This window comes from Ictalurus furcatus, chromosome 17 (genome assembly GCF_023375685.1).
Source record: "Ictalurus furcatus strain D&B chromosome 17, Billie_1.0, whole genome shotgun sequence".
NCBI classification, from domain to species: Eukaryota; Metazoa; Chordata; class Actinopteri; order Siluriformes; family Ictaluridae; genus Ictalurus; species Ictalurus furcatus.
In genome coordinates this window covers 11,374,416-11,390,074 of record NC_071271.1, presented here as the reverse complement: position 1 = coordinate 11,390,074, position 15,659 = coordinate 11,374,416, and the positions used below count along the sequence as shown (strand labels likewise).

At 40.6% G+C, this 15,659-nt stretch overlaps 1 protein-coding gene across 4 annotated transcripts in view; it reads right to left on the bottom strand.

Moving 5' to 3' along the window:
* The window catches only part of myo18ab (myosin XVIIIA b), a 112,425-nt gene that overhangs the window by 65,700 nt on the left and 31,066 nt on the right, over window positions 1–15,659 (bottom strand). Inside the window, exons 1-2 of one of the 4 annotated variants that reach the window (XM_053646326.1) lie at window positions 2,866–3,830; window positions 979–1,071 (exon numbers count right to left, since the gene is read on the bottom strand). The exons of the other annotated variants lie outside the window; for them this stretch is intronic. Of the exons in view, the coding sequence (XP_053502301.1) occupies window positions 979–1,071; window positions 2,866–3,738 (966 nt within the window). The 5' untranslated portion in view covers window positions 3,739–3,830. Of the gene's footprint in view, window positions 1–978; window positions 1,072–2,865; window positions 3,831–15,659 lie in introns of those variants that run through there. 4 annotated transcript variants of the gene reach the window in all.

Genomic DNA, 15,659 nt, shown 5'->3' with positions numbered 1-15,659 from the left:
GTAGTGTCAAAATCTGGCATCCGCCTTAACAAGGCAGAGTTCAGGTGTACCGGGTGTTCAACCGATACCATCTTTACAGCTACAGGAATAATAGGTTAACTGTACATAGGGCTGGGCAATATAATATCGATATCATGATAAATCTTGTGATAATACACTTCTCTGAGATATCCCAGGCGTCACTGGATGTTTTTCTAACATTTATTAAACAACAGGCCAGGAAATAACAACTGATGACGTTACAATTTCATTCAGAATATGTAAAGTTATTAAATCTGAATATTTTTTATTTATTATCAAGATTTATTAGAATGATATTTTTCAATTTTAAGTATTTATTTATTTAATTCATTGTTTTGTTTAATGCAACATTATTGTTTTGCTGGCAGTTTGTCAGCAGTCCTACTGTATATATTGTAAAACCCATCATACATCATAGACGTGTCAAGTATCATGATAAGATATATTTTTGTTATAATTGCCCATTCCTAGTATAAGAGTGAAAAATTGACGGTGAAATGTTTTAGTTTTAAGGAAAAAACAAAAAAACAATAGGTTTACTGGGAGAAGACTTGGATCCAGAGCAGAGGAACAGAATTAGACTGAAAATAAAAGGAAATAAGAAATAACACTAAAGGAGAAAGGAAAAAAGATGACAATAATTACAGATGCAAAGAAGATCTGCTCCAGTCGTCTCTGCGCTGCTTCAGCAGGACTCTGTGGAGGACTCTCCTACAAGTCAGACCACCGAAAGGAAGTGTAGCTGTGAATGTTGTATGGCTACAGTGTGTGAACTCATGCTTCGTTAGACCTCTTATTGTAGATTAGTGCAACAGAGCCTACCACAGAGACAGCAGACGTATATTAGCTGTGTCTATTCTAATGCTTTTCGTTCCTGCAATGTGCATCAAGTGCACACCGAACTGCTGCGAAGTTGAGCATGCACACACACTCACACACACAAACAAATTAACACACCTTTTGGATCATAGGTGGATGAGAGACTTTAGATATGATGCCACGACAAGAGTTCGCAGTTTGCGTTGAGGACAGAAGTGATACTGTCTTCACCTTTGAACATTATGCATACACACACAGTACATAAACACTCGTATACACAGTATGTGCATAAGGTCAGTGTGTTTCCATATTCAGTTGCATTCAGGTTCCAATAAATGGGCCTGTGATAAAACAAGCACACAAGCAACCAGATTTCAAAATGCAATACGTTATGCTAAATAATTCACCACAAAAGGCTTCATACAGACCATGCCCAACACATCAACTGTGTGAATTGCACAGATTTCTTCTAGATAGTTAGTTAGTTACATTTATACAGCGTTTTCTAGACACTCAAAACGCTTTACATAGTATGTAGTATCAACATGGATGATGCGACGGCAGCCATAGTGCGCCAGAACGCCCACCACACACCAGCTATTAGTGGAGAGGAGAGAGTGATGTAGACAATTCAGAGATAGGGATTATTATGGGGCCATGATAGAGAATGGCCAATGAGGGAATTTCTCCAGGACACTGGGGTTATACCCCTACTCTTTTTCGATAAGTGTCCCGAGATTTTTAATGACCACAGAGAGTCAGGACCGTCTCATCCAAAAGACAGTGCCGTTTTTACAGTATAGTGTCCCCGTCACTATACTGGGGCATTAAGACCCACACAGACCACAGGGTGAGCACCCCCTCACTAATACCACTTCCAGCAGCAACATCAGTTTTCCCCAGGAGGTCTCCCATCCAGGTACTAGCCAGGCTCACCCTGCAGGGAGATATGGCTCTGTATCTATTTCTTGCACAAAGTGTGTACGCACCATTAACTGCCTTGTTACGCCCATACTCTCATTCTAACTCAGTCTTGTTCACCCAGATTTAGAGGCCTGAACATGACAACAGAGCCATAAAGCCTTGTGCTAATGAGAGGTTCTACCTCACAGGCTAAGAAGAACTAAATGCTGTTAGTGAAAGAAGACGACTTCTGTTAAAAATGGACAGACTCCAAATAATATGGTCCAAACGAAAACAGCTAACAAGAAACTAAATCCTAACAAACAGAAGAAAAAAAAACCTGCATTGTAACACAAATTCTGATGGCGTCTTGTTTTCTATTAGATCACATGACTGAGGCTTGTTAATTCACAGGTCAAAGTTCAAATTGACAAAGAAGGCTGACGCAAACACAACTGCTACACAAACAATTACATCTTTCACATCCGATCTCCTTTCCGCTTCAGTGAACTGCCTTTTCTGCCTTTTCTGCCAAAATTCATAAATGTTATCACTAAAAATCATAAATAACCCAAGCTTTAAAAACAATTTAAGAATTCGAAATAGACACCAACATCATCAACGGGGATACCTCCACCACCAAAAACGGGGCTTGCGTTCCTGAACGTGAACATAAAAGTAACATCTCTGTATAACAAACTGAAAACTATTTCAAACATTTGACCTTACTGTGACCTTGACCTTATTTGGATCAATTACACAATGTAGCCAGTTCATCTGCTGGTCACAATGATAATTCCATACAAGTCCGACAAATATTCAACCACTGGTTGTTGAGATATTGTGCTAACGAGCATTTCACATGACCACACAGACAACACGAAAGCATGGCATACCTAAGGCAAATTTACTCTGGCAAATAACCATTCTCCCATCTTTTGGGAAAACAATTTGCTCTTGCTGTACAAAGTAAGTGATGTTAGAACCACTAAAATCACAAATCATATGTAATGCAAAGAAGTTAAATCTTTGAAACTTTGTACAAACATGCTAGTTGCCTGAATTCTCACACGCAGTCCAACGATGGTAAAGTGCTTCATGCAGTATAAATGCAAGCAGTACCTTTAGGCTCTTCGTAGCCAGTTGTTTGGGGGTTGGGGTGAACCCGGGCGAAGTGGCTAACGGTTCAGGACACGAGCTAGTGGTGGATTTGACAGGAGTAAGAACTGGAGGTACTTCGGAAGTTACAGATGCTGGCTTGGGCACAATGGATGCAGGTTTGGGATCTGGAATGGATGCCGGTGGTGCAGAAACTGTAGGGGTTTTAAGGACTTCAGTAGTTTTGGGAATAAAACCAGCCAGAGGAACCATGGGGGAAGGCTTTGGCACAGGCACTCTCTTGGGAGTTGGGATGAATCCGGCTGGTGGGGTGACGGGGGACTTAACTGGAGAGGTAGTAGCAGGAGAGGTAGGAGGAGAAGGTCCCAAAGTCTTTTCCTCTGGCTTTGAATGCAGACTATGGCTGGCTTCAGGTTTCTGCACACTCCTCCCTGTTGCTGCTGAGCTTTCTTTGACCTCAGTATTCTCCTCCTTCTTGTGCACTTGTTTTTCTGCAGACGGCTCCTTACAGGGACGAGGTCGCAGATCCCTGGTCCTGCCTCGGCTCATCAGGCTGGCTAGTCCTGTGGAGACTTCATCTTTCTCCTCCTTCTTTATGAAGTCATGTTTAAAAGAGAACATGGGCTTCTTAGTGACCTTGGGTACAGACGCTGGCATAGTTCTGGGTGGCTCAGGGACAAATCGGGGTATCACAGGCTTTGTTGAGGGTTTGGGTGGCTCAGAGGAGGATTTTGGAGGCTCAGTGGGAGTCTGACAAAGAGTTGTGGTCGTAGAAGTAGCAGCAGTGTCCTCATCTGCAGGTTCTACCCTCCTCACCACTCTCTTCACCACCTTCACACCCTTCTTGAGAGTTACACCATTCGGTTCCTCGGTCATCTCTGGCTCCCGGGCACTGACTGTGCTTGTGGTGTTGCTGGCTAAAAGACCGTTGGTCTTGCTATCTCCATTCTGGACAGGCTCATGACTCTGTAAATCTGGATAGTGCTCAGGGCTTTTGAAGCACTCTTGGATGTTTCTGGATGGTTCAGGGTTCTTGATGATAGAAAACCTGTTCCTTGTGGGTGAAGGGCTCTTGAATCGTTCCCTGAGCTGGGGCTGGGACTGGGCATGTCCAGGAGGATCTCGAGCAGGCTGGGGGCTCTTGGTGCGCAGAAGGACTTTAGCAGGCTCCAGGCTGGGTACCGACTGGGAGCGACTACTGAGGCTACCATTACTATCTGACTACTCAGCCAGATGGCATTGGGTGGGGAACGGGGGTGTTAAAGGACACATATTAATGATAAGTTCAGGAGAAGTGATACAATACTTATAATAATAATGATAAAAGTTACTCAAAATACTTCTGAATATGTATTTTAGCCTCAGACCTTGAAAAACACAATCTAAAATAACACTAAGAGGCTCATCAAGCTAAAGAGCCAGGGTTGTGCTCAAGTTCTTATTCATGCATTACTGGCACACTGACCTATATTGAACCAGGGTCTTAAGTCAGACTACTGAGATAAGACACACAGTTTAGAATGGCATGCAGATCCAAGCCTAGGACTTCCATTTCAATACCGTTCATTGTTAGACTCATTTGGCTTGCACTCCAGTCCAGTAGACCTCATTCACTGCCAAAAGCTACACTAAATCCAGTCAAATAAATAATGACTGGGATGACATATCTGTAGAATAACACTTACTAGCTAACCAGTGCAATTACAAGCACCATTTAACATGGCTTACACGACAGTCTCCCTGAGGACTTTGTGGAATCTGTGATGAACAGATCTAATCCTTGTGCAGATCATTCATGCACTTTATGGCTGTGCATGTAGCTCACTCTGTGCTGTTACAGCCTACAGCTTGATAAACTTAACCATAAGAGATATAAGCAGGACTACAAAACACTCAGTAAAATCATCTCCTTGTTGTGCTGACTGTACGAGCATTATTCCTAGATCTCAAAAGCAGGTCAGTTCAGTTTTTCAACTCGGTGAATATAATATACAGTTCTGTATCGATGATAAAGGTTCAGAGTAAAATGGATTGCGCAACAAGGAGTATTATAAAGCATTATAGACTGTGCAAGAATGTTTCCTCTAGAGCCGCCCCAACCAGTAAAATCTGTTTCCTGTCAGTAAATAGTGATGGTTTTTCATAGCACTTACACTCTCTTTCAAACTCTTAGGGGCTGCCTTGGTCTCATCTTTAACCTGAAGAGGTTGAAGAGGAGAAAATAATTATGATGTGCATGTTAAATCAATTAAAAACACGGCTGTGCCAGGTCATGCTTCAGATTACACACGCACCACACACTCATGCATGACTTACTAAAATCAACAGTGTAAACTGAAGTAATAAGTCACACAATAAGTTCAAAATTGATCTTGTTCTATTTAAACCAGGGGCATCCGTTTACTGAAGTGATTAGGCAAGCAGCAGCTTTTCTAAATGAAGTACTTTGGCAGAGCGAGTAGTCTTGCAGTACACCCTAGAATACGATCTGTGTTACAGTGCATTGGTTATTTTCACACAGTGAACCATGTTACCCGAAGTACACACATCACACACCAGCTGAGCCGTGCGTTTGAATACACGCTGATGACTGCGATGAGAGGTATTGCCCTTTGTGTTTTATGGCAGCTATGATGCATGCAGAAAATCCACAACTTGGACCACACAGTGCAGTGAAGCGAGAACTGAAAATGGAACGCCACTTTCCTTTTGCTCCCAGAAGGAAAAGCGTGATGAGAAAGCCATGGTGATGACGTTGCGCTCATGGGCTGGGCCGGACAAGGAGGAGCAGGGGATGAACGGCAGGGAGAGCTGATATGCGACAGCCGAGAGATAAGATTCTGAGAACGATAGATTCTGGTATTGGGAGATGTCAACCTCGGACTGAGCTTCAGGTAAGAACGTCTGCACCGCACTGGAGGAAAGAAAACATACTGAATCTGCAGTGTAAAGTGAGGTTTAGAGGGTGACAAGGGTAAAACAGGACACTAAGCAAGGAATAACACATGACAGGTTGTGCTGTTAGAGAAAAATGATCAATGACAGGGTAGTGTAATGCCATTACCACCGCAAAATGTATGATTTTCTTATAACTGAAGTGTTTTATTCCTCTTACACCACAGCAATTTACAAACAATTACAATTTTTTTATGTATCAAAGAACATACTTTTTATCTGAGAGAAGCATTGCAGTTTGTTACCGAGAAACCGTGTGCCAAGTCTTCTCTCCTGAATACTCATAGTGGAAACTCATAACCTAAAGCAACAGCTATACCTCTAAAAGCTATACTTTTACGACGACATGCCTTGTTTTACGTTAAATCTCCTCACAGAAATTTTTACCATATCACCGATCATACGTTTCACTTTGATCAATAACACTTTTTAAAATTAGTTTTAAAAGCTTAGAATATGTATAGCATCCTCCGTACAAGTACCTGTGAATAAGCTGTTGCTATAGAAACATAGTGTCTGAGAACAACAACATGAACCTGGGATTTGTCTTGTAGCCAGCATTACAGTCAGAGCTGCTGTTATAGAACATTAATCACCAACTACTGACCAATCAGATACAAGAATCCTATAGCATTTGCTGTATAAGATGCTTTGTAACGGTCACAGTACTATGGAAAGTTTGCCAGCACAGGAGCCTCTTGTGCGTATATGGTTTACGCTTTCCGGCTTCTCTGTTAAATGACTGTTTCTCGGTAAAAATGTGTGAGGTTTTCTGTCTCGTCAACCTCGAGAGGAGAAAAAAGGAGACACTGGAGGTGAGGGAGCAACTTTTTTTTAATCATTGCTATAATATACAGTCAGGTCCATAAATATCTGGCCATTGATAAAGTTATTGTTAATGAGCTCATGAACATGATCTCAAATGCAAGCCATCATTAGGCTAACAAAACTCAAAACAAACCATCCCAGATATAGCAAAAAATTTAGGTGTGGCCAAATAAACAATTTGGTACATTCTTACAAAGAATGAATGCGCTGGTGAACACCGAAAGGCCTGGAAGACCATCTTCGGTCACACCTGTGGTAAGTGACCGAAAAATTCCTTCTCTGGTGAAGAAAAACTCCTTTACCATAGTTGGCCAGATCAGGAACACCCTCAACAATCAGGAAAAGACTTCACCAGAGTAAATACAGAGGGGTTATCATGCAATGTAAACCACTGGTACGCCTCAAGAACAGGAAGACCAGATTCATGTCGTCCCCCACCACCCAAAATAAAACGCTTAAACGCCTGTACGGTTCTGGAACCATATCCTACGGACAGATAAGACAATATCAATTTATATTTGTATCAATGAGAATAAAAAAAAAAAAGGAAGGAACTGCTCGTGATCTGAAGCATACCGCCTCATCTCATGGTGTAGGCATGCATGGCTGCTAACGGAACTGGTTCCCTTGTATTTATTGGGATTGCTGACACGTATGGACTATATTAATTGCGCAGATTCAGCCAAATGCTGCAAAACCACAATTACCAAATCAATCACCTGACCCGAATTCAAGACAAAATTGAAGGTTATAACACCCCAAGAACACGCAGGAACTGAAGACAGCTGCAGTAATGACAGCGCATCACCACCAATGAAACCCCAGCATGTGATGACGTCTATGGATTCCAGACTTCAGGCAGACTTTGACTGCAAAGGAATCTGCAACCTCGTTTTGGGAGTATTTGGGGTACTGAGTTTTGGGACCACATATCAAAAGTGCTATTATACATACACTGTTCACCCAAATCGGGTGTAAATTCCTTTAACTTAAAGCTGAAAATCTGAGCTTATAGACATTATTTCAATTACTCCAATATACTGTGGAAGACAGTTAAAATAACAATAATTTCTCAATTTCTAAATATTTATGGACATGACTGTAAGTGTTCTGACAGGAACAAGAACGTGTCTCATGGACGTTCTACAACATTAAATGTAAGCATAACCCCTTAAAAAGTGTGACGTGTCATTCATTAATAAATCAAATATTGTAATCGCCAGTAAATTACTGTAGTATAAGATAACACACTACGGACCGTGCTGTTACATGAAAATAATACACTTCAGGGTGGCGTACCATTTTTGTATAATAACACCAACCACTGGTACACTATTATTATTAAAAGTAGACACATTCTTTGAATACACTGTGCAATATCTGTAATACTGAGAATGCTGTAAGGTTTCAAACGTTGGGCAAAATGTGAGGCTGCAGCTCTGGACCTGTCGGCTGGACCAGAAGACCATTTAATCTTTCAAAATAACTGTCCCTATGACTGGTTAACCTACAGTTCCCAAACTACACAGGATCATCATTATAAAACAGCATTTTTACCAAAACTGCATGATATCTTGCAGCATATTATAAACATATTGGATTACAGGCATTTCTGCCTATTACCTCATGTGAATGCTGTAGTTACTCTAACAAAAACACACATCTGGAACATCTGCTACACTGCCCACAGCACAACTGTTTGATTATTAAAATCAGGTTAATTATGTCTCTCAAGGTTCACAGGCTTCTCTCTCTCTCTCTCTCTCTCTCTCTCTCTCTCTCTCTCTCTCACACACACACACACACGTACATATCCCTGCTAAATAAAGAGTCGTTGGTGTGCTTATCTATGTAAAGTGAAGTGAGAGCACAACCTTTTTTTGGTAGCTACGTCTCCAGTATTGCCATACAGTATACTAGTGTACCAAACAAAGAAATGGCACAAACACATGTATAAAAGAACCAAATGATCAAATCCAGAACATTTATATACAACTGAGAAACTCTCTAAAAGCACACATGGCGTGATGGCCTGGGAAAACCCTTCACACGACGAACTCTGACATTTTCTACTATATATAGTTCTGGAGACTATAGGTTTCTCGAGCACAAGTAAAGTTTTAGATTTTAGGTTAGTTAAGTTTCCATTCTGGCTGCGGTGTGGTTGCATCATGAACATTTTGACAGACTGTAACAAGCAGCTAACCAACAACTTAAAGTCTTACATTCACTGTGTGAAAAATCGCAGCTAACGAGGTCTGAAAAAATTTTAGGCAGACTGACTGTTTTTACCACTATGTTTAATAAACTGGCTCCGTACATCATGTGAAAATTAAAAGGTCGACTGATTGATCGATTGTGCCGAGATAACCGATAGCTGGAACTATCGGTTATCAGTAAAAACCCACACCTATAGTTTTTCCCAGTTGTGTCGGTCGCTGGAGCGGCTGAGAAGCGTTCGCTGTCATTCTACAGTATGAGAGCGGCCTCTAGAGGCGAAATAAAAACTGACAAACTTTGTTGTGTTATTTGCAGTGTTTTTTTTTTTTTTTTAATTAATTTTGGGTGTCTATTTTTATTTGGAGTGTTAGCTTTTGGTTCAGTTTGGATGTATAACTTTTATTTACTTTAATATTTATTAACAGCTAACATATATTATTAATATTTATTTCATTTAAAAAGTACAGTACATTTTCATGGTACAGTCAGTACTGTTTATTTTTGTAATAAAGTTCAGCAATATTGTACTTGTACCGTTATGTTTTCATTCAATATCAATTCAGTCCTATTTAGTTTTATTTCTGTAGCATTTTTAACAATGGACATTGTCCCAAAGCAGCCTTACAGTATCAATTTAATGGGGTTGATTCATCGGTTATCGTCAGGTTAAGGAGATCATTAAAATCCACTATTGGTTGACCTCTAATTTAAAGGAAGACATCCTAATCAACGTTAAAAAGTACATATTGGTGAAATATATTAGGGTTTACATTTGAGGTCTCAAAGTATGTTATAGGCAGAAAAGAAAAGGAAAAATATATTTTGGCCATAATCTAATTTTTCATCCTTTTTTTTTTTTTTTTTTTTTTAGCTGTTTGCCTCAATTTATCCACGGCAACCTCCAATGGGCTTTCCTAGAGCACACACAATTTCTTTTTTTTTTTTTTAATTTGCCTAAAGATGGCAAATCAATTGTAATAATAATGTTTTCCTGACCACAAATTTATCACCAGGCATTAAAACAGAAATAACACCTACCCTGTAAGACAACAGCTACAATCACTAAAAATCCAAATACAGCTAATGCACATTGATGAATGAAGTACACCTAAAGGAAAACAAAGAACCTACGACTCAAACTAGACAACTACAGCAACACCAAAAGCCCATTAACAGAACTGTTACCTGCGTCACGTACGTTTAAATAGCGCACGAATCTCCCACACTGAACCAGAGGCCGTTTCTTTACTAAAGCACCACCTCATTCCTTAACACAAAGCGCAGAGAGTGATCATGGAACTCACTAACAGACAGACTGGTCTTTCCATCACAGGAAACAGGAAACCTTTGGGAGCCATTGCGGTTCTGAAAGTTTCCTATGCTCACACAACAGTAAAGTAGGGCTTTAATGGAGAGCATAGAAGATGAGTTAGTCACTGATAGAGCTTTATGCTTTTCACCCTACAATCTGTGGATGTGTGTTAAACAAAACGGCACAGGAACTCCACGGCATTATTTATACACGTAAATAAAAAGCTTCATGTCACAGAGCAGCCTGAGGCAATCCAGACCTAACTATTCAGCACCTAAACAGGGCCACATAGACTATTCAGGGCTTGATTAAATTGCTACAGAAGGCTAAGTTGGATACTCATCTGACCTGCCGTTCTCAAGCCTAAAAATAGTGCAGTACAGCTCGACAGGCCTCGGCCTGAGCCTTCACACTCGGCCCGCAGTCTCTCCGAACAGCTCTGCTTGTGTCTCGAGCTTTAAAATCCTCAATTAAAGTTCGAGGTCCACTCACTGCCTTACCTCAGCTCCTCGGTTCTGGTTCCTCAGCGCCAGTGTGGCTCCTGTACCTTCCGTATTTCAGAGCAGTCCAGAAAACAAGTTCAACGAAGCCGGCACAGAGCGAGATACGAGACAGAGCGCTTACGTCCCTCACAGGTTGACTGGACTCCTCTATTCCTGACACTGCATGGCGAGACGAAGAGGAGGGACAGCTGTCGCGGTACGAGTGGGGTCACGTCAGACTAAATATAGATCCCAACCACCATCACTGCTCTAACGGTCCTCTCTTACTCCCCACCCCCAAGAATGCAAAATGCAGAATGATGACGCTCTGCTCTGGTCTACTCCACTCTCAGCAACAGCTGCTCCTTCTTCTCAGCTGCTCATCGATACACACGGCTTCTGCTCTGTGTGTAAATCGCTGGCAGTTCGTGTGGACGAGCGGATGTGTTTGCTCTGAGTGGTTGCAGGTTGGACTGGGTCAAAGTGCAGCAAACCGAAGACAGAGGAAAACAAATGCAAAAGTGCTGCGAGATGAAGGCAGAGGAAGTGATGCAAGGGCCTGGCACTTCCTGTGAACCATTTCAAAACTGCAGAGCACACTGGGAGGAAAACACTACAGCTTACCTACAATTCATCAGAAACGTACGTCTGTTATAGATCGCAAGTCAGTGTTCAAGAATAACCGACAGACAAAAATGAAAGTGTCATTTTAATAATAATGCAACTAAATTATTTAAACAAATACCTTCAGTGTTCTTTGCAAGGCTACGCCCACTACCGTTGTCACAATACAAGAATTGTCTACTTTGATACCAGAAGCATGTATAATTTTGCAATATTCTATATCAATACAATACTTTAAAACGTCTCGTTGAAACGCACCCAACGTTCATACCACTAAATTACAACTACCTCCTTCGTAGTTCTACAAAGCTCTACATAAATGACACCATTTCATTTAATATACTGAAATCTCGTGTTAGAGTGGAGTTGCTGACCAAGTTACTCTGAGTGCTGGTTGTTATTGTCTGAGCATAAGTCCCTAAATATTCACACAAACATAGCGCTCTTCTAACAGCAAGGAAAGGTGCAGAGAAAGATATTCACAGTGCATACCCGTCACGGTAATTATGTTCTCGACGCATCAATATATCCATAAATACATTACAAGTACATACAGTGTCTTCCACTAATATTGGCACCCTTGGTAAATATGAGCAAAGAAGACTGTGAAAATTTGTCTTTACTTTTTAACCTTTTGATCTTTTGTTCAGAAAATTCACAAAAATACTCTTCACTCATGGATATCATACAATTGCAAACAAAACACAGGTTTATCAAAAAAAAAATATTAGTTAAATTTAGGTGTGGAACAATTATTGGCACCCTTTTAGTCAATACTTTGTGCTACCTCAATTTGCCAAGATAACAGCTCCGAGTCTTGTCCTATAATGCCTGATGAGGTTGGAGAATACATGGCAAGGGATCTGAGACCATTCCTCCATACACAATCTCTCCAGATCCTTCACATTTCGAGTTCCATGCTGGTGGACTCTCCTCTTCAGCTCATCCCACAGGTTTTCTATGGGTTTCAAGTCAGGGGACTGGGATGGAAATGGAAGGATCTTGATTTTGTGGTCAGTAAACCATTTTTGTGTTGATTTTGATGTATGTTTTGGATCATTGTCCTGCTGGAAGATCCGACCACAGCCCATTTTAAGCTTTCTGGCAGAGGCTGCCAGGTTTTCATTTAATATCTGCTGATATTTGATAGAGTCCATGATGCCATGTATCCTAACAAAATGTTCAGGTCCTCTGGCAGAAAAACAGCCCCAAAACATTAAAGATCCACCACCACATTTAACCGTGAGCATGAGGTACTTTTCCATATGGCCACCTCTCTCTGTGCGCCAAAACCACATCTGGTGTTTATTGCCAAAAATCTCTATTTTGGTTTCATCTGACCATAGAACCCGATCCCACTTGAAGTTCCAGTAGTGTCTGGCAAACTGAAGACGCTTGAGTTTGCTTTTGGATGAGAGTAGAGGCTTTTTTCTTGAAACCCTTCCAAACAACTTGTGGTGATGTCGGTGACTTCGGATTGTAGTTTGGAGACTTTCTGACCCCAAGATGCAACTAACTTCTGCAATTCTCCAGCTGTGATCCTTGGAGATTTTTAGTACACTCGAACCATGCTCTTTACAGTGCGTTGAGACAATATAGACACGCGTCCAACTCCAGGTTGATTCATAACATTTGCAGTTGACTGGAACTTCTTAATTATTGCCCTGATGATGGAAATGGGCATTTTCAATGCTTGTGCTATTTTCTTATAGCCGCCTCCCATTTTGTGAAGCTCAACAACCTTTTGCTGCACATCACAGCTATATTCCTTGGTCTTACCCATTGTTATGAATGACTAAAGGAATTTGGCCCATGTGTTACCTCATATTTATACCCCTGTGAAAGAGGAAATCACAATTGAACAACTTTCTGTTTCTAGTCACCCCAGGTGTACTAAAACAAAAGGTAAAATATCAATGGGAATGTACTTCAAATATATTTTTCTCATAAGAATACATAAGGGTGCCAATAACTGTTGCACACCTATATTTAACAAGATATTTTTATAAACCTGTGTTGTGTTTGCAATTGTTTGATATTTCACATAGCAGAGGATTTTTGTGAATTTGTTTTTAACAAAAGATCACAAAGTATTGACTAAAAGGGTGCCAATAATTGTTCCACACCCATACTTAATTTTTTTTATATATAAACCTGTGTTTTGTTTGCAATTGTATAATATCCATGAGTGAAGAGTATTTTTGTGAATTTTCTGAACAAAAGATCAAAAGGTTAAACAATAAAGACAATTTTTCACAGCCTTCTTTGCTACTATTTAACAAGGGTGCCAATATTAGTGGATGGCACTGTATCTACATGACCTTGATCATTTCTGCAGACCTCTATACTGCCTAGTGTGCTTGCATGTTCATTTACATAAGAATGAAGGTCACCGACATATTAGCCATTGGTGTTGCTTCTGTGCTCTCGGCTGCTCTAGGCCTGTAAAATTAACATTCGAACTTCGAATATTTGTCGAATTTTAGAAAAAAAATGCACTTTCAAAAGGAAAAATTTTTTATTTGAGATGTGTAGCAAGCACTAGCACTGATTTTAATTCAAACGTTGAAAAAAATGACACTCAAGATATTAACAATGCACTAACCGTGTTTGTTTTTTGAAGAAGAAAAATCTAGAAAGAATAGTTCTAGTGTTTGAAATAATCCAGTCAGAGTCAGTAATGTCGGGGATTGAGCCGCTTAAGCTGCGTGAGCTGAAGCTGAACACTGAATGAACAGCGGTAAACTGAAGCGCTTCACGAAAGGGTTAATAAACTCACTCGAACACATCCTATACACACGTGAGATTAATCAGACGTTTACACAGCATAAACCTAATATTACAACTAATGCACAAAATGACACGGATACACAAGTGAACTTAAATAAATAAGGATCTAGGTAGAACGGGTAAATCACGCTGTGAATACGCTCTTTTTGTGTAACAACGCACTAAATCACGGACAACGAATAACTAAAGCATAAAGAATTCACCAAATTTATTACAGTAAATGGTATTTACTGTTTTGGTTGTGTGGTTTTATTTTTATTTTCTAAATAGTGTTAAGAATTAAAAGTTCATTGCTCTTTGAAAGAGTGCACTTGCTTTATTATACTATCATCATATCACTGGCATAAAATGGTCTGAAAATGACAATAATATTGTTTATCGAATATATCATCCAACATAAGTACAGTTGTGTCCAAAAGTTTGCATACCCCTTGCAGAATCTGCCAAATCTGCTAAACCCCATGATGATGTTTATTTAGTTCTGTCCTGAATAAACTATTTCACATAACAGATGTTTACATATAGTCCACAAGACAAGATAATAGCTGAATTTCTAAAAAATTACCCTGTTCAAAAGTTTACATACCCTTGATTCTTAATACTGTGTGTCGTTACCCGGATGATCCACGACTGTTTTTATGTTTTGTGATCAAAACAAAGAAAGCTCTATGACACATTAAGAGCCAAGGGGGATGTGGACATTGAACTGCTGATGTTTTATCAAGGCCTATCCTATTCTTATAGGAGACGTGTACAGCAGCTGCCATTCATCCACTTACCATCGGATGGCACAACCGTGCCGACACCGATTCAGTTCAGTGATCCAGTCACACGAGGGCGCTCTAAGCCTTATTAAAACGGAGATCTACAGTAGACTGCCCAAGTGGTTCTAACAGAGGATCAATCTTTCAAAAAGCTGTTTGTTTGCCTTCCTTTCCTGCTCAAACAGAGTTAATTAGTGTGACTCAGCACCACGTTACCAAATCGCTGACTTTAGTACGTAGAGAAACAGTACAGTGCACTTATTAAAGGTGAGTACACAGCATCAGTAAAGCTTACATCTGTTTGTCCTGATGGCCAGCGGAGACAGGGAGACTTTAGTTTGGGGAGGAATGTGAGCTATGAGCCCACCAGCCAAAGATAATAAGAAGAGTATGCGTCCTGGAGCAGCCGAGAGCAACTGATGACCCTGTGAGCCATCCTAATGCCCCACCGCAACATGCCTTATCTCACCACTGCCCACTCTCCCAACAGCCTCAAATCACACACACACACACACACACACACACACACACACACTCTCTCTCTCTCTCTCTCTCTCTCTCTCTCTCTCAAACAACGAGCACCTACCAACCAGATTCAGATTCACCTCTCACTACAGACTGAGCAGATCTGAAGATCTTTAGAGGACTCGGCTGATTAGCATCACAGACATGTTGCTTGCGAAACCAAAAGAAAAGGCCAACAGTATCATTAGAGACATGGCTGCTGTGAAAGGCGTTAACTGGAATACCGTGGCTATTTGTTCTCACCGCATATTAACCCAGAGTACGTCACTCGCACCCGAATGTACCTGAGGCTCAGAC